We start from the raw sequence: 19412 nt of genomic DNA on the forward strand, positions 1-19412 counted from the left end.
GGAGCCGGGCGCGAACCCCAGCGCGCTGGCATTTGGCTGCGGGGCGCGCGTGTGCCTGGGCGAGTCGCTGGCGCGCCTGGAGCTCTTCGTGGTGCTCCTGCGACTGCTGCAGGCCTTCACGCTGCTGCCGCCGCCCGTGGGCGCCCTGCCGTCGCTGCAGCCGGATCCCTACTGCGGTGTCAACCTCAAGGTCCAGCCTTTCCAGGTGCGGCTGCAGCCCCGGGGGGTGGAGGCCGGGGCCTGGGAGAGCGCCAGTGCCCAGTGATGGGGGAGGAGTGGGTGGGAGGACTCGGCCAGTCACGTGCCTCGGTGTCTCCTTTTATTGCTCCCGTACAAACCCTTGCCCTCCCCCCTGTAAACATGGTGCTGTGAGATCGCGGGTGGAGAAGGCTTCCGCTGGTGGCTTGATGGTCAAGGTGGCCCCTGGCTCTTCTCTCGGCGCAACCCCTCAGTGCTCGGCAGTCATGGTGGGGCGCTGGAGGGGTGAGCGGCGGCTCAGCCTCCCCTGCCCAGGGGCCGGTAGCTTCTTGGTCTCAGCTTCATTTCCGTGAAGGGCACTGAGAAATCGAAGCCCTTCCAGTAGTACCAGCTCACTCCCTGGGAAGGGGGTTGTTGGGAGAGAGTATTAGACATTCAGCTCCCACCTGCCCTCCCCTCTGGGGAGATGGTTCCAGAAATCAACCAGCCATTCTCCCTGACTCCCCTTTTCCTTTTAAACCCTCAACTGCAAAGGACTGAAGCAGAATCCTGAGCCGTCCCTTTACATCCAATAAATCATCTCCTCCTCAAGATAACTTGGTGAGATTGACATTGTTCCATTTCACAGGCGAGAGCCCTGAAGCGCTGAGCCATTCAGTAACTTATCACACTGTGTATCACAGACACCTAGGCAGGTGGAGCCCCAAGCACCCCCAGCTTGGTGTGGCCCCCCAGACCTCTCACCTGGTGGTCCACTGTGCTCCCATAAAGCCCGTTGAGGTTGGCATAGTGGCAGTTCCTGTACCACCAGGCCCCTCGGTAAGAGACGGCACAAGAGATGAGCAAGTTGTTGGGGTCTCGGTCCCGGGCAGAGAAGACACTGCCACTGTGGTAGCTCATGGAGTCCCCTGGTAGGGCGTGGAAGGAGCAGTGAGGTCCTTTCCTGTCCTCTCCTGGCTCTCCCTGCCCGCCCCCCAGACTGAGCCCTCACCTGCGGTGCCATGGTAGCCTTCCAGGTGGAGGCGGTAGTACTCATCGGCGGAGTCCACTTGGAAGGAGTCGTACTGGGCAAACACAGCCTCGTCCCCAGCCCGCAGGTCCACGCGCAAGGAGTAGTCGCCGGCTTTGGTCAGGCTGTGCAGGGCCTCATTGCCTGTGGGTGCGGAGTTTGTGCTCGTGGGGCAGTGTGAGTCCACAGGGCCCCAATCCCTTCCCTGGTCCCCCAATTCCTGTGAGACACTCACCCAGCCAGAACTCCCCAGAGATATTCCCAAAACCATGGGCGTAGTCCTCCCAGTCCCTCCAGAAGTCCGTTTTTCCATCCATGCGGCGCTGGAATACCTGGAAAGTAGGTGGAGGTATTGTTAGCCTGTGGCTCCCGGCCTGGCAACCCCTCCTGGTACAGACCCCATGGGCTTCTGACTGCCACGCACCAGCCAGCCACCCCCATCGGTCTCCATGTCACAAAACACGTTCAGGGGTCGCTCGCGGTTGCCATTGAGGAAGATGGTGGTGGTCCTTGATGTGCTGACCCCGTTCTGCATCTCCTCCCCACAGTCCCGGGGGAAGGGGATCCGCAGCCCACCTGGGGAGAGGAGTGAGGGGCCAGTCCTTTATCCAGATCCTAGACCGATCCTAGACCCCCGCTACCCAATCATCCCCCAGACTCAGGTCCCAGGGCCCGAGTACCAGTGGTGAAGGAAGTGGACACGGGGGGAGTGAAGCTGTCGCCCCACATGGCCCGGAGCCATGTGCTGTAGAGGGTGGAGGGAAAGAGGCCGCGGAGCTGGTGAGAGGTGACCCCTCCTGGGAGCAGGATCTCCTACGGAACAGACAAGGGGCGGTCAAAGGAGAGGGAGGTGGCGCCCACCCCCAGAAGCAGAGGCAGCCTCTCTGGACCAGAACCCAGGGAGGGAGCTGGCCTGAGGAGCAGGGCTTGGGGCACCTGGGTCTGTCCCCCTGGGGTGTTGAAGCTGAGCAGGTAACCAGTTGGGGAGACTTCAGGTGCCGTCCAAGTGAGCAGGGCTGTGCGGGGGGTCACTTCCTTGGCTTCCAAATCCTGGGGTGCCTCCAACCCTGAGAGCGGGAGGAAGAGAAGATGGAGATGAGGCTCTTCCTGGCTCTCTTGCTCCCCCACCGCCACCCCGTCCCATGCACCTCAAGGACCACACCTGTGGTGAAGGTGATGCTGGCTGGGGAGGTGAAGTTGGGGCCCCGAAGGCCACGCAAGGTTGCCGTGTAGTTGGTGTGGGTCACCAGGCCCTGCAGGGGGTAGTCCACGGCGCTGCCAGGGGCTGAAGCCTGGAGGGAAGGGGCTGGGAGGGGGCGGGTATCAGTGCTGCCCTGCAGGAGCCCAGCCTGCCCTCTGCTCCCCATCCCTGAGCGAGTACCCCTCTAGAGGCCTCATCCAGCCTCACTCACCCCCTGGGGCTGTGACCTTGACATCATAGGTATCCACCGGGGTCTGGGGGGGCTTCCAGTGCAGCAGGGCGGATTCATCAGTCAGGTTGAGTGCCCGCAGATGGGTGGGGCCATCAGGAACTGGGAGAAGGGTGGCGGGAGGGCCGCGCTCAGAGCTGGTCCTGGCTGCTCTCCCCACCTGTCACCTTCCCAAACTCCGCTGCACCTCTCGTCTGCCATTGGAGCCTCCAACACCCCCGTTCCCCTCCCCTTCCCCATTCACTCTCAACTCCCACCAGTGCCCTCATTTTCTCCCCCTACTTCCTGTCCAGGGTCTCAGTCCCGCTCACCTGTGGTCAGGAAGCCTGTGAGAGGCTCACTCTCCTCAAAGCCACGGACGGAGACCACAGTCACCTCGTATTGAGCTCCTGGGATCAGCCCCTCGAGTTTCTGGGTCCGGCCATCCACCTGCACACTCTGTGGCTCCCCTGGAAACACACAGTGGGCTGGGAGGTGGGGGCGGCCAGAGAGGCAAGGAGGAATGACGGGATGGGCAGGGTGCAGGGGGAACGAGCAAGGACACAGGCCGAACGGTATTACCTCCATCTGCCAGTTGGTAGGAGACTTTGAAGCCATCCACCCTGGATGTCGGGGGTGTCCAGCTGACCCTGGCTGAGGTCTCCCTGATTTCGCTGAATTGGAGGTCACGGGGGCTCTCTAGAACTGACGGGAAGGATGTGCGTAGGAATGATGACGAGGGCACGGGGTGGGGAGGCTCCTTCTCCCAGGGCCCCACAGCCTCCAGACATGCTCACCACCATCCACCTTTCCTCTGGACTTGTAATGGAAGCTGCTGTGCAGATTCCAAGCTCTCCACCACTCACCAACTCCCACTCTGGCTGTGGCACTAGGTCCCACCCTACAAAGTACAAGACCCCCACTTTGGGGCAGGGTGCCTATGTGCCCAGGATGGAACCTCACCTGGGCTGAGGGTCCGGGCTGTGCCCTGGATGCTGTCGGCCTTGTGGGGCCCACGCAGCCCGTACAATGTAAGGGTGTATAGGGTCCCTGGATGCAGGTCCCGCAGCACGGCCGAGCGCCGTGTCCCTGGCACCGTCAGCTCCCGCTGCAGCAGGGGACGTAGCTGCGGCTCCAGGGTGCTTGGAGATGGGACGCCGAAGCGGAGCAGGAAAGAGTCAAAGGCCTCGGGTGGGGCCTCCCAGTTGAGCCTCAGTGAACTCGTGGTCACATCAGTCACCGACAGGTGAGACAGCCTGGGCCCTGGCTCTCCGGGCGTCTGACCCGCAGGAACTGGCCCTGCAGAGTGGGTGGGAGAGAAGGGTTTGGAGACAGAAGCACACCAGCTAGGTGCCCTGCGGCAGGTCCCTTCCTGGCCCTCATTTCCTTTCTGTAAAATGGGGCTAATGAGGGGCTGCCACCCATGATGACAGGTCAGACCCATAATGACAACACGTGTGTAGGGCCAAGGCCTGCCAGAGCGCCCCTTCCTCCCTCCATGGCGCCCTCATGTTCTTTCCCCGTGGGCACCACTTCTGGGCATCCCCTTTCGCCTTCCCAGTCCCAGACTAGAGGCAGCCAAGGCCAGGACACCAGTCCGTCTCTGGGTGGTACCTGTGGTGCCCTCAGCTGAGACGGGCCCCAGGCGCTTCCCTTCGTGGAGGCCGTAGAGGAAGAACTCGTAGGAGGTGCTGGGCTCCAGGCCTGACACGAGGACCTTGTTCTGGTCGCCCCCCACGAGCAAGGCCTGGGGCTGCCCATCTGTGTCCTGATACTGGACCACGAAGGAGTCAAAGGGGCCCTGGACCACACTCCAGGAGAGGCGCAGGGAGTCCGGGGACACATCCCTCACTGCCAGCACCCCTAGGCGGGGCCCTTCAGGGGGCTTGGGGGCTTCCGTGGCTGCGTGCCAGGGCGCTGGTGTGTCCTCTTCTGGGGCTGTGTGGGAGAAGCCCAGGGAGAAGCTGAGTGCAGGGTAGGGGGTGCAGAGGGGCCCTCCCATTCCATCTCACCTTCCAGAGATGGAGGGGGTCAGGGCTGAGGCTGAGGGGGGCACTTTTCCATCTTGGCCACAGCAGCCAAGTGGAGAGAAGACAGGGACTCAGACTCTCCTAGCATCTTCCTTCTCTTGAATTTGCTGCATCCCTGCTGAGACCCTGACTCCCCCACCCCCCACCCAGACCTCTCTGAGCACCAGCCCAGTTGCCCCGTGGCCTCTCTGTGGGGCTCCTATGCTGCCTGAATCCTTCACTTGTTTTCTCCTTCTCTGCCCCGAAGTCTCAGCATGCCCCGCTCTAGAAGTCTGCACAGCCCTGCTCCCTCCCCAATCCCCAGGGCGGCCTGAGCCATGGCCTGAGGCAGGACTCACTCAGTCCCTCCCTGAGCTCAGGGCGCATGGGTCTCCCTGCTGAGAAGGCCTGAGGATGGAACTGGCAGGAGAGCTTGAAGAGCGACTCCCACCAGCCAGGCTGATGCAGGGCTGGAGGGGAGGGTGCGATATTAGGAAGTCTGGAAGGGGAACTCCATCAGTGCAGTCACTCCTGTTGCTCTCTATGCTCCTTGCCTGCCTTGTTTTCCAGTAATTTTCCATTTGAGAAAATGCTCCTGACTCATCCACGGGAGGGGGTTTGCCTTATCCGGGCAAGGCCGCTGCCGGGAGGTAAGAGATGATCCAGTAGGGTGATAGGGAGCAGCTGGCAGCTGTGGGGCTGGGGCTGGGGGGTGGGGAGGGGAGGCGGGAGGTTAGGGACCCTTGCCAGGGCTTTGTCTTTCTGCTTGTCTTGGCTCTGCTTTTGACGGATCCCTCGAACACTGTTCCAAGACTCTTCCTCCTGAGCCCTGGGCAGGGCCCCCTTGCGCCTCCACCTTGACCACTCCTGCCTGACCTGCAGCACAGAGGCCTGGGGACACACACTCAGGCCGGTTTGCAGGGACCAAGCAGCACGGCCTCCTGCTCACCTGTCATTCCCAGGACAGAGGCAGGGCCCAGGCGCTGTCCTCCGAGGAGCCCGTAGAGCAGAAACTTGTATTTCCTGCCAGGCTCCAGGCCCTCTACAGTGAACTCCCTCTGGTCTGCAGCCACAGGCACCATCCGGGGCTGCCCGTCTGTGCCCCTGTACTGGACCACGAAGGAGTCAAAGGGCCCTGGGCCACCGTCCATGAGAGGCGCAGGGAGTTTGGGGTCTCATCTGTCACTGTCAGCTCCCCCAGGCGGGGTGGGGGCTGTCGTTCCTTCTCCAGGGGGGCTGTGGGAGAGTGGGGGCGGGGGAGAAAGCCTTAATTAAGAGCTGCCTTTATCTCAGCCCTGGCAACTTCTGGGAGGAGGGAGGGTCCCCCCGCAACCTGGGGAGACAGGCTGTCCCAGCCCTGTCCTTCCAAAGGAGCCCAGTTTCCTCCTCTGGGGGCTACTGCCCAAACTTCTAGTCCCCACTGCCTCCCCTCTGTGATGAGGGCGCAGTAAATGCAGAAAAGATCACCTCAAGAGAGAGGGCAGGCTGGGGTTGCAGGAAGAGCCTCAGTTTCCCCTGACCCCTGGCCCCCAGAGCTGGGAATGTGGCCAGAGCTGAGAAAGGCGCCCAGAGGATGTCTAGGTTGTCAGGGAGACGCTCCCAAACAGTCAGAGCTGGCCCGGGCAGCCAGCCAAGCTCCTGGGCTCCCATCGCTGGCCATGACCTCCCCCTGCCTTGCCATCAGCCTGGGCTCTCCTTGCCACCTGCTTCCAGTCGGCACTAACTCCACTAGAGCAGGGTGGCTGGGTGGGGCAGGGGGAGAAGCCAGGGGCAGAGCTGAGAGGACAAAGGACAGAGCGGAACACAAAGGGGACTTGTCTAGGTGGGTGTGGGTGCTGACTGATGAGGGTTGGAGAAGCCTGTATCCAGTCTCCACAGTGAGGGTTTGGGGAAGATAATTATGGAGTCTGAGACCCCCAGGCTCCAACTGGCCATGTGCCCCATCCTTGTCTGGCCAGGGTGACTCATGGTCCTAGAGGTGGGGTAAGGGTCAGTGACCCACCTCCACCCGTTCCTCAAGAGGCTGAGTCATGGTCACAAGACACTAGATTTTTCCATGGTCTTTCTGCAGCCAAACCCTCCCATATTTTCCATCTCTTGCCATAGAACTGGAATGGAGGGAAGAGGATGTGAACATTTATTGAGCCCCATTAGATATTATTCATAACCATTATGCATGTCTGGAAACTGAGGCACAAGGAAAAGAAGTGGCCTGTCCAAGCCCACATAGCTGGCAATCAGAAATTGAACACAGGTCTGCTTGGCTCCAAAGTCTGAGTTCTTTTTATTATATTGCCAATAAGAGACTGAAGGAAATAAATGCTTAGAACAGTGCCTGGCATTCAGTAGGGACTCAATAAATATTTGCTTTTGGCGTTATGATTGCCATGTCGAAATCCCCGGGGCCAGCTCTGGGGGCTCAGATGAAAGACAACTCTGGAAAAGGCCGCGGGTGGGGGGACCCAGGGCTCACCTGTGCTGCCTTCAGCGGAAATGGGGCCCAGTCGTTTCCTGCCTACCAGCCCATAGAGCAGGAACTTGTATTTCCTATTGGGCTCCAGGCCGGGGACGGTGACCTCGAGCTGGTCGGCAGCCACAGGCACCACGCGGGGCTGCCCGTCCCTGTCCTTGTACTGGACCACGAAGGAGTCGAATTCACCCTCGGGGACTGTCCAGGAGAGGCCCACGGAGTCCGGGGTCACATCTGTCACCGTCAGCTCCCCCAGGCGGGGAGCAGGTTTTGTGTCTGGGACTGGACAAGAGAGAAGTGCATGGAATGTGACAGAAATGAAGCAGGCAGCCTCCTCAGGGTGCTAGGGTCTAGGTGCTGGCTCTGGGTGCTGGGAGGGGGTGACAAAGTCATAGGTCAGGAAGAGGGGAGGCAGAGGAGTAGGGATTAAAGAGGGGCCAGGGAAGAAAACAAGTGTCCCTGGGGATATAGGAGTAGGATGGGAACGAGAGGGTAACTGGGTACTCGGGACTTGGATTTCACTGAACCCGGTAAATAAACGGGTCTGGGGTGTGGAGCATGGAAACGCGAAATTCCACAAGGGAGTGGAGGATGGTCAGTTTAGGATGGTCAGATGGCAAAGGTGGCCTCCAGCCCTCACTCACGAGTCTTTGCATCTGCAGAAACTGGGCCGTGTCGTTTCTCATCCTGGAGTCCGAACAGGAGGAACTTGTACTTGCGGCCGGGGGCCAGACTCGAAACTGTGACCTCTCGGAGGTCTCCAGCCACGGGCACTGCCTGGGGCTGCCCCTGTACATCCTTGTACTGGACCAGGAAGGAGTCAAAGGGCCCCTGCTCCACCGTCCACGAGAGACGCGCTGTGTCCGAGGTCACAACTGCCACCGCCAGCTCCCCTAGGCGGGGTGCCAGGGGGCGCTCCGTAGTCAGGGAGGCTGGAACAGAGCAGAGGAGGCTGTGGTCAAGGACAGGACCCTGGGCCAGAAGGGGCGCTGTTCCCTGGCTGTGAAATGACCATTTGCAGCAAACTCTTCTTAAAACTGCTTCATGTGTCCCAGGCACTGCTGTAGGCAGTTTGCAAATAGTGCATTTAATCCTCACACAGCTGCTGAAGTAGGTGCTTTTATCCTTAGCACCCTTGTTGTGTGGGCATCCGTGGTGCAGAGAGGTTAAGAAACATTTGCAAAATGAGTACCTTCAGAGCAGGATTCAACCTAGGGAACCTGGTTCTCCATCTGTGCGCCAAGCTGCTAAAATGCTTGGTGGCTGAGGAAGCCATACATGAACACCTGAGCAGGTCTGAGGGTCCAGATCATGAAGGAAGGAAGAAAGCGGAAACGTGTGGGGCAGAGGCTACCTGCCGAGCTGACCCCGAGCACACCGTCCATCAATCCTCACGCAATTCGAGCATGGGGTGGGATCCCCAGCACCACGTGAGGAAAGGGAACAGGCCCCATTTGTGAGAAGTGCTGATGTCCCAAAGAGGGAAACACAAGGGCAACAGAGGGAAACCTAGGGTTTGGGGCTTGCTCTCCTACTCACCGGTCACGCCCACGGTGGACACGGGGCCCATGCGCCGCCCCCCGTGCAGGCCGTACAGGTGCATCTTGTACTTGTGTCCAGGCTCCAGGCCCCCAACGGTCACCTCAGTCTCCTCACCCCGAACACGCACCACCTGGGGCCCGTCCCTGCCCTTGTACTGGACAGTGAAGGAGTCAAAGTGGCCCTGGGGGACGGTCCAGGAGAGGCTCAGCGAGTCCGGGGAGGATCCTGTCACCGTCAGCTCCCCAAGGAGGGGCTCCTCGGGGCTCCGGGGCCTCTGTGCTGGGTTCTGTGGGGCTGGGGGTCTCCTCCATCTCTGTGGGACTGGGGGTCTCCTCCATCTTTGTGGGGCTGGGAGTCTCTTCCTCTGCAGCTGAGGAGAAGGGATACACAGAGGGTGAGGCAGGGTCCCCGGGAGATGTCCTTGGGTCTCCTCCCGAGCCATGGTCCCCAGCTGGGGACTCTGAGGTCAGTTCAGAGGAGCCTAAGGAGGCTGGTGGTCCTGCTCGGTTCACACCTCACAGACATGCCTGGAGTCTCTGGGGTCAGCTGTAGGGACCAGGACCACCACCAGCATGGCTCACAGAGGCCCTTCTCTGCCCAGGAGGATGCACTAGTCCTCAGGGAGCCCAGGGAGGCACAAAGAGCACCATAGCTCAGCCTCAAGGAGGGGGCCTCCCACACCCCACTCCCCCATCACCTGAGGGGTGGTCTCCCCACTAGGTCCCATCCTGGGGCTTCCACTGTGCACTCACTGGTCACCCCGATGACAGAGACGGGGCCCACACGCTGCCGGTCGTGGAAGCCATACAGGTTCATCTTGTACTTGTGGTCTGGCTCCAGGCCCGAGATGGTGACCCCGTCCTCGTCCCCGGGCACCCTCACCGCCTTGGGCTGCCCGTCCCCATTCTTATACTGGACCAGGAAGTGGTCGAATTGGCCCTCGGGGATGGTCCAGGAGAGGCTCAGAGAGTCAGGGGTGGCATCTGTCACGGTCACCTCCCCCAGGCGGGGCTTGGTGGGAGGCTCGGGGACCGAGGTGGACGGGGTTTGGGTGGTCATGGCATCATAGTCTGGAGCTGCACAGAGACATTCAGGACAGGTGAGGTCTCCTCAGTCCTCAGTTCAGCATATAAAGGGGTGTATTACAAAAATAAAATAATAAGGTACAGGACATGTCTGTCCACAGGAGTTCTAACTCCTCTTTCTCTTAACTCTTTCTTTCTGGTCCCTTTAATGTCGGCCTTCCTGGCACCTTAGCCTCATCCACCCCGCTCTCACCCCTACCTACCAGCTCCCTTCCTCACACGCAGGCCCACATGGCCGCTGTGCTCTGGGCCTCCCTCCACTGTGGTCTCACGGCATCTTAACTCCTTTTGGCTCATGTCTTGGCCCCCAAGCAGCTCAGAAGCCCCATCCCCCTTCTCTAATCAGAAACCTGGAGTCTTCTTGGATCCGTTCCTGTTGCCATCTGCTGTCTTCCCAGGTGGTGCTAGTGGTAAAGAACCCACCTGCCAATGCAGGAGACTAAGAGATGTGGGTTCAACCCCTGGGTCAGGAAGATCCCCTGGAGGAGGCATGGCAACCCACTTCAGTATTCCTGCCTGGAAAGTCCCAGGGACAGAGGAGCCTGGCTGGCTCAGACACGACTGAAGCGACTTAGCACACACGCACCAGTTTCTCTCTCTGGCATCCCTCCTGCATCTTCTTACTCCCCACACCTGTCTGGGACGCCCTTACCTGTCACCTGGGTTACCACCTCCCTATGCCTCTCTGCCCCCCGCCTCCACCTGTTCTTCACAGGGAGCCAGAATGAGTCTTTAAAAGTACATCTGAGGGTCTCAGTCTTGGCATAAAACTGTGCAGCAGTCCTCTCTATTCTGGGAGAGAAATTCCTGGCTTCCTGAGCAGTCCCAACCTCTCTACCCCATCTCAAGACTCTCTCTCCCACTCCAAGAGTTTCGTATAAAATCCTCTCTTGTGCCATGATGTTCCTAGTACTGACTGAGACCCTTCATCCTGTCTGTAAGTGTCACCAAGATAACGCCTGCCGGTCGTCAAGTCTCAGCTGTCCCGTGGGAACCTGTGGACACCCGTGGGCAGGCAGGCTGGTGTTGGCCTCACTGCCCAGTTTTGGCCCGGCTAGGGCTTCCCATCACCTACACATCCCCCTTTTCTGGTCCACAGCCTGTCTGTGAGCCCCGTAGGATAAGAACTGGTTTCTCTGCCACGTTCAAGGTTTATCTCAGTGAACTTCCTCAGTGCTTGGCTCAGGCCACCCACATCTTTCTTGAACCACTGGTGTCACAAGTCTGTTAACACCCAAACTGTGCGGCTAGGGGGCGTTTCAGTCAAGACACTAAATTGTGAGCACGCTCCTGCCTTCCTCCATAGCCTCCAGTCAACTACATAGAGGCCGAGCTTGCCTGAGCTCCTGTGAGGACTCAGGCATGCAAGCACAATTCTGTCTGATAGAATCTAAGGAAGCATCCAATTGCTTTGTGAGGAGCTTTAGCAGAGTGTGGTCCCTGGACCAGCAGCATCAGCATCAGGAAGGACTTTAGAAATCCAGTATGTCCAGCCCCAGCCCAAACCTGCCAAATCTGAATCTGCCTTTTAACAAGAAGACTTGACCATCTGATGTTCTGGAAAAGACATGCTGCTGAGAATATTTATGTTTTCATTAAGATGGGAATAAAGGGAAATTTAAGATGGGAATAAAGGGAAACTCTTCCAGGACCTGTCCTTCCCATCCTGCACCCCACCCTCCCCACCTCACTCATCACTCACGCCCTACCCTCACTCACCGGTCACGCCCACGGTGGACACGGGGCCCACGCGCTGCCCCCCGTGCAGGCCGTACAGGTTCATCTTGTACTTGTGTCTGGGCTCCAGGCCCCCAATGGTCACCTCAGTCTCCTCGCCCCCAACACGCACCACCTGGGGCCCGTCCCTGCCCTTGTACTGGATGGTGAAGGAGTCGAAGTGGCCCTGGGGGACGGTCCAGGAGAGGCTCAGCGAATCCGGGGAGGATCCCGTCACTGTCAGGTCCCCCAGGAGGGGCTCCTCGGGGGGCTCTGGGGCCTCTGTGCTGGGCTCCGTGGGGCTGGGGGTCTCTTCCACAACCTCCTGAGGGTCTGAGAAAAGAGATTGGGGGCAGAGGCTTAGATGGCAACTTGCTTTGATGTCTGCTGATATCAACAGAGACAACCAGCGAAAGATCCAGCAAAACACTCCTCAAGCTGCAGGCCTGGAGGCTCACGCAGCCTCTGGGTGCAGCATTCGGTGACTCCACGCAGGGGAGACCGAGACATGCCCGACCCCCTGACATACTGGCTGGCAGGCACCGTGAACCTTCAGAAGGCAATTCGGACATGCATGTCGGGAGCCAAAGTACTGCTCATTTCCTTTGAACCAATAATCTCATTTCTGGGCAGCTATCCTAAGAAAATTATTAAAAAGCAGGAAAAGTTGTATCACGGGAGTTCATTTTGGGATTATTCATGACAGCAAGATGTGTCAGGACTCCAAAGGAACCACAGAAGAAGATTAATTTTGTTATGGCACTTTCACCATGAAGCATCAAATGGCCATTAAAATGATGATTAATGACGGTTATGTAGCCACAGGATAAAAGCTCTCAGTGTAACTTAGGTACAAAAAGAGTTAAGAGCCAAGAATTACATGAACACTCTGCAACCTGAAAACATGCAGGCATGGAAAACACAGAAAGAGCGGGTGTTACACACATTGTTATGAACGGCGGTTCTTGGGTCAGAAAGTGGTCCGATGAGAGATTTGTTTCCCCTACTTTCCAAACTTTCCATCATGTTGCTATATGCTTTTCCGAGAAAAATACGGACTTAAAAAGAAACTGGATTATTAAAATTAGTAGTCCGGTGGTGGATGTGGAGTAGGGACATGGGTCCCTCTGTGCTTTTTGCATATGCTTGTGATTTGCATGATAGGGGGCCCTCTGTCCGAAGTGTCTTCAGAGGGAGAGTGAACCTCACAGAGACAGCTGACTCACCCCACAAAAGATTGACTCTCAGGAGCTGGGTTCTCCCATGTGCAGAGGAACCCTGGTGACATATTGTCACTGGGCATAAGATTCCAGCTGACAGTGACTTAGAAAAGCCACCCTGACTACAAGTGGGGAATTTAATTCCCCTTGGGGATTTTTTTTCTTCATTTCTTAGAGACTAGAAATTGTAACTTTTTCATAATCATCAATGAAATAAATTGCAAGAATGATGAGCAGAAAAGATGGAAGGAATACAAAAGAGGAGACGATGTACTGAAAAAAATTTTCCTGATTATAAAAGAAAAAATGCTTGTCACTTAAGAAAATGTAAATGACACAGAACAGAACAAAATGGGAAAAAAAGCACAATGGGAAAAATAAAAGCAAAATGGGAAAAATATTGTATTGTGTCCCACAAGTCATGCATCCCATGGGATGTTTCCTTCCAGTTGTCTTACTATGCAAGTTATTTTCAAGTGGTTTTGATTAGCCTCCTTACAAACATTGTAAACTCTTATTTCATTGTAAAGTATAAAGTAATTGTCTTATGTTTAAGCATTTCAATGATGCCGTAATAGGTCATTTTACAGATTGTTGTCTAATTACTTAATCATCTCAGTGTGGTTGGATGTTGGGTTGTTTCTTTCATTCTTTTTTTTTTTTTTCTTGTTGTAACAAAGAATGCTGTGATTTGTGATTAAGATGGAAAGAAAAGAAAATTCTAGTCAAGTCAAGCTTGGTCTGAGCCTGACACATTTCACCCTTCGAGGCAGCCAGTGACTGACCATCAGAGGAGGTCACGCTACTGTGGACAATGAGGCTGTGGATTGACAAAGGGCAGACCACTACACATGGGTCATGGCCCAGGGCCATGGAGGAAGGGCATAAGAGGGGTTCAAGGTCTGGTGAAATAACAGAACAGTCAAACAGGTCACCCATGAGGAAAAGCTATTTCCACCCCGAAGACCCCTGAGCCCTGCCGTCACTCACCGGTCACGCCCACAGTGGACACGGGGCCCACGCGCTGCCCGCTGTGCAGGCCGTACAGGTTCATCTTGTACTTGCGTCCAGGCTCCAGGCCCCCAATGGTCACTTCAGTCTCCTCACCCCCGACACGCACCACCTGGGGCCCATCCCTGCCCTTGTGCTGGATAGTAAAGGAATCGAAGTGGCCCTGGGGGACAGTCCAGGAGAGGCTCAGCGAGTCTGGGGAGGATCCTGTCACCGTCAGCTCCCCAAGGAGGGGCTCCTCGGGGGGCTCCGGGGCCTCTGTGCTGGGTTCTGTGGGGCTGGGGGTCTCCTCCATCTCTGTGGGGCCGGGAGTCTCCTCCACCTCTGTGGGGCTGGGGGTCTGCTCCATCTCTGTGGGGCCAGGGGTCTCTTCTTCTGCAGCTGAGAAGAAGGGACACACAGAGGGTGAGGCAGGGTCCCCAGGAGACGTCCTTGGGTCTCCTCCCAAGCCTTGGCTTCAACTCCAGGTCCTGAAGTCAGTTCAGAGAAGCCCATCCTTGGGGCTGGGTGGTCCTGCTTGGTCCACACCTCACAGACATGCCTGGAGTCTCTGGGGTCAGCTGTGGGGACCAGGACCACCACCAGCATGGCTCACAGAGGCCCTTCTCTGCCCAGGAGGACACACAAAGGTCACCATGGCTCAGCCTCGAGGAGAGGGGCCTCCCACACTCCACTCCCCCTTCCCCTAGTGGGTGATCTCCCCACTAGGTCCCATCCTGGGGCTACCACCGTCCACTCACCGGTCACCCCGATGACAGAGATGGGGCCCACGCGCTGCCGGTCGTGGAAGCCATACAGGTTCATCTTGTACTTGTGGTCTGGCTCCAGGCCTGAGATGGTGACCTCGTCCTCGTCCCCAGGGACCCTCACCGCCTTGGGTTGCCGGTCCCCGTTCTTATACTGGATCAGGAAGTGGTCGAACTGGCCTTCAGGGACGGTCCAGGAGAGGCTCAGGGAGTCGGGGGTGGCGTCTGTCACCGCCAGCTCCCCCAGGCAGGGCTTGATGGGAGGCTCAGGAGCTGCAGTGGGCAGGTCTGTTGGGGCTGGAGTCATTTCTTGGTCTTTTTCTGAGACTGGATCAGGAGACAAAGAGAATGGTGACATGCTTCCTGAGCTCCCTCCTAACAGGATGGATTCTGGGATTTCTCCAAGACACACCAGGGTCCTGAAGCTGGGACTCCAGTGCCCCAGGGTTAAGACTTCATTTCCCTAGTTTAAATGTTCAGCTTCCAGGGGCAGGGCACACACTGTGGAGATGTCAAGATGGTAGGGTGGGACGCCACTGACCTCAGCATGTGCAGCATGGAAGCTGCAGGAGCTGCTGAGCGAATTCACTTAGTGGGTCAGGACTCATGCTTTGTAACAGCACCACGTCTAACAGACACGTCGCGTCAGGAGGTGCCTGTGCTCAGGTTCTTAAGTATTTTCCTTTAATATCTCCTCTGGTTTAGAAGGCTTTTCTGAGCATTTGAGAATCTAATTTAGATTCCACAGTGGACAGCAGAGATGAGACCACAGGAAATCAGATCATCTTTGCAGTTGGGTTGCTTGGGGACCTCGTATTAATTCTCTTGCCAGTTTATGGCAGGGACGACACATCACACCCACAGATTTCTTTTGTCTTTCCTGTTCTGCATAGAGTTTTATTCCGGCTTAATAGCTGAATTATAAAATCATTGTGTTTCAGATCTCCATTGTGTTTGGGAACCAAGTTTTAAGCATGTCGCAGGTAATAGCTATAAAGGAACTTAACACAAGCAACCAACAGACAAGATAAGGAGTAATTAATGAAGAGAAAATATCTTGATTAGCTGCACATATGACTAATATTAGGGCTTCCCTCATAGTTCAGTCAGTAAAGAATCTGCCTGCAATGCAGGAGAACTGGGTTCGATTCCTAGATCAGGAATCTTCCTCTGGAGAAGGAAATGGCAACCCACTCCAGTATTCTCACCTGGAGAATCCCACGGACAGAGGAGCCTGATGGGCTCCAGTCCATGGGATCGCAAGAGTTGGACACAACTGATCGACTAAGCCACCATGACTAATGTTAACTACTGAAGTAACAGTATCCATGATAGCAGGGTTCCGTGTTGACATACAGTCCATGGGTATTGGTATCAAATACAATTTTACCCAGTGAAATCAATAATAATTATGAGAATTCACCCAAGGGTTTTTAGTAACTAATTTTCTTCTTCTAAAGGAGGAGCCGTAGTTACCAAACACTGTGGGTGAAGCAAGCCATACCCATCCTGCCAGACAGGTAGGGTATTCTTTCTGCAAGGATGCAGAAAGGGAGGCACAGAGGCTGAGTGACTCTCTTGAGGTCACACAGCTCTAAGGGGCTGAGAACAGGGCCAGCCCCAGGTCTGCCTGAGTTACTATTTCCTTGGCATCTTCCCTCTTCAAGGACTCAAAAAGTGTAAAGGGTGAGACAGCTAAAGTGACAGTAAGGCTTGGAGTGAAGACAGGCACAGAACCACTCCCAGGCGCTTGGGAGGCTCAGGCTCAAGAACAGTGGGAGAAAAACACGAGTACTGGCAATTAAAGGGGAACTGAGCCCAGCTCGGGGCCAGTGTCCTACTGCACACTCACCAGTTAAACCGACAGTGGAGACGGGGCCCACGCGCTGGCGGTCGTGGAAGCCGTACAGGTTCATCTTGTACTTGTGGTCTGGCTCCAGGCCCGAGATAGTGACCCCGTCCTCGTCCCCGGGCACCCTTACCACCTTGGGCTGCCCGTCCCCATTCTTGTATTGGACTAGGAAGTGGTCGAACTGGCCCTCGGGGACAGTCCAGGAGAGGCTCAGGGAGTCGGGGGTGGCGTCTGTCACAGTCAGCTCCCCCAGCTGTGGCTTCAAAGGAGGGCTAGCAGGGGGCTCCTCTTCCCGGGCTGGGGAGAGAGGCAAACAGAACCGTTCCTGCTGCTGGAAGGAACTGCTGAGGCCCTGCTCTCCTGGGTTCAGGCCAGAAGGTGGGCCAGCTCTGTGGGCCTCCCTTCAGATCCAGCTGTACCTGTGGCCATCACAATCTCTTTGTGGCCTCCTTATGGTCCATCCAGTGTGCCAAATGGCCTCTTGCCTCGATGCCTGAATGTTCTTTCCCCAGATGTCTGCATGGCTCATGTTCACACCTCCTTTAAGTCTTCATTCAAATGTCAACTTCTCTCTAGGGCCTTTCCTGCCCACCCTATTTAAAATCCCAGTTCTCCCAATTGCAGCCTATCTTTCTTAATTGGATCTGATTCCAGCAAAAATTGCAAAAGAACAATTAGGACACCATCAGGAAGGTGAGTGCTTAGTCGCTTAGTCATGTTCAACTCTTCGTGACCCCATGGACTGTAATGTAGCCTGCCGGGCTCCTCTGTCCATGTGGATTCTCCAGGCAACAATACTGGAGTAGGTTGCCATGCCCTCCTCCAGGGGATCTTCCTAACCCAGGGATCGAACCTAGATCTTTGGCATTGCAGGTGGATTCTTTACCGTCTGAGCCACCAGGGAATCAGGAAACTAGTAATACCTGAATATCTAGTTTTTAAAGGCACAATCACTGTGTCATGGTTACTTTTAAGTGGTCTTTTTGAAAAGAGCAGTACACTTAAATATGTAATGATGAAGTAAAGAGAGTATAGAATATGTTTTAAAATATTACAGCAGTGTATCCATACAATGGAATATTATTTGACTATAAAGGAATGAAGTACTGCTACATGCTACAACACAGATCAACCACAAAAATGTGCTAAAATGTGGTAAAAGTCAGACATGAAAGAGCAGGTATTGTATGATTCCAGTTATATGATGTGTCCAGAAAAGGCAAATCTACAGAGACAGTAGATTTGTGGGGATTGGAAATGGGCCCTGACAAAATGGGTCTGGACACCAGATTTCATCTCAATGTGCTGGAAAAGTTCTAAAATTATTAATAGATAGTGATGATGGTTGTACAACTCTGTAAATACACTAAAATTGATAAGCTGTATGCTTAAAACAGGTGAATTCTATGGTATGTAAAGTATACCTCAATAAAGCTGTTAATAAAGAAAACATTCTAGGACTTCCTAGTGGTTAAGAATTTGCCTGCCACATTGAAACAGGTATAATATCATATATGAAACGAATTGCCAGTCCAGGTTCGATGCATGATACAGGATGCTCAAGGCTGGTGCACTGGGATGACCCAGAGGGATGTTATGGGGAGGGAGGTGGGAGGGGGGTTCAGGATGGGGAACACATATACACCTGTGGCGGATTCATGTTGATGTATGGCAAAACCAATACAATATTGTAAAGTAATTAGCCTCCCATTAAAATAAATAAATTTATATTAAAAAAAAAAAGAATCTGCCTGCCAACAGAGGGGACATGAGTTCAATCCCTGCACTGGGAAGATCCCACATGCCGCAGAGCAACTATCTTCTTGAGCCACAATTATTGCGCCTGCGCTCTAGAGCCCTCCAGTCGTAACTACTGAACCCCACAGTACCTAGAGCCTGAGCTCTGCAACAAGAGAAGCCACTGCAACGAGAAGCCCCTGTATTGCAACAAAGAGTAGCTCCTGCTCACCACAACTAGACAAAACCTGTGTGTAGCAATGAAGACCCACCACTGCCAAAAATAAAATACATTCAAAAAAAATAAGAAAGATGATTTTCTAGTTGAGGAGGGTGGGAAGTGATGGGGTCTGGATGAGCTAGACTGCTCAAGAGGTGCTTTTTGGTTGAAGTAGGGTGATTGACACATAGGAATTCATTATGCTATTCTTTCCCTTTGGGTATGTCTGAAATTTTATATAATAAATACTTGTTGAGATTTACTATTTCATGGCATTTGTCCCAACACCCCAAAAGAGTTCTTTTCAGAGTTTCCATGCAAAGCAGAGAGCCACAGACAGGTCATGTGTGACTGGCTTGGAGGCCTCAGTCCCCAACAGCCTCTCAAGGGCGAGCACTTCCCTGGGACTCCCTCTTCCTGCTCCTAGATCACTCCTGAAGTGCTGAATGGATAATGAATGAACTAGAGATTTGGGGGTTTTAGGGTCTTCAGTGGAAGACACTAGAGAGGCTCTACTATGAGACCTTTCCTGAGACCTCATCCTAAGCCCCACCCTCACTCACCGGTCATGGCTACAGTGGACACAGGGCCCACGCGCCGCCCCCCGTGCAGGCCGTACAGGTTCATCTTGTACTTGTGTCCAGGCTCCAGGCCCTCAACGGTCACCTCGGTCTCCTCACCCCCTGACACGCACCACCTGAGGCCCGTCCCTGCCCTTGTACTGGACAGTGAAGGAGTCGAAGTGGCCCTGGGGGATGGTCCAGGAGAGGCTCAGCGAGTCTGGGGAGGATCCTGTCACCATCAGCTCCCCCAGGATGGGCTCCTCAGGGGGCTCCGGGGCCTCTGTGCTGGGTTCTGTGGGGCTGGGGGTCTCCTCCACCTCTGTGGGGCTGGGGGTCTCTTCTTCTGCAGCTGAGAAGGAGGGATACACAGAGGGTGAGGCAGGGTCCCCGGGAGATGTCCTTGGGTCTCCTCCCGAGCCATGGTCCCCAACTGGGGACCCTGAGGTCAGTTCAGAGGAGCCTAAGGAGGCTGGTGGTCCTGCTCCGTCCACACCTCACAGACATGCCTGGAGTCTCTGGGGTCAGCTGTAGGGGCCAGGACTGCCACCAGCATGGCTCACAGAGGCCCTTCTCTGCCCAGGAGGACTCACTAGTCCTCAGGGAGTCCCAGGAGAGGCACAAAGAG

General features: G+C 55.7%; 1 protein-coding gene across 1 annotated transcript in view; it reads right to left on the reverse strand.

Annotated features, from left to right (window-relative positions):
• Positions 1-302: 302 nt before the first annotated feature.
• TNXB (tenascin XB) overlaps positions 303-19412 on the reverse strand; it is a 56249-nt gene continuing 37139 nt past the window's right edge. The window contains 26 exon segments of the mRNA XM_070361175.1: positions 303-597; positions 943-1106; positions 1190-1351; positions 1443-1539; positions 1632-1783; positions 1888-2020; positions 2144-2274; positions 2370-2513; positions 2620-2739; positions 2949-3086; positions 3199-3321; positions 3580-3915; positions 4231-4554; positions 5575-5757; positions 5760-5861; positions 7099-7377; positions 7740-8027; positions 8635-8900; positions 8902-9007; positions 9390-9713; positions 11442-11771; positions 13649-14050; positions 14410-14742; positions 16268-16564; positions 18788-18908; positions 18910-19136. Coding sequence (XP_070217276.1) covers positions 496-597; positions 943-1106; positions 1190-1351; positions 1443-1539; positions 1632-1783; positions 1888-2020; positions 2144-2274; positions 2370-2513; positions 2620-2739; positions 2949-3086; positions 3199-3321; positions 3580-3915; positions 4231-4554; positions 5575-5757; positions 5760-5861; positions 7099-7377; positions 7740-8027; positions 8635-8900; positions 8902-9007; positions 9390-9713; positions 11442-11771; positions 13649-14050; positions 14410-14742; positions 16268-16564; positions 18788-18908; positions 18910-19136 — 5384 coding nt within the window. The 3' untranslated portion in view covers positions 303-495.

Source organism: Bos mutus, chromosome 23 (genome assembly GCF_027580195.1).
Source record: "Bos mutus isolate GX-2022 chromosome 23, NWIPB_WYAK_1.1, whole genome shotgun sequence".
Classification (NCBI taxonomy): Eukaryota; Metazoa; Chordata; class Mammalia; order Artiodactyla; family Bovidae; genus Bos; species Bos mutus.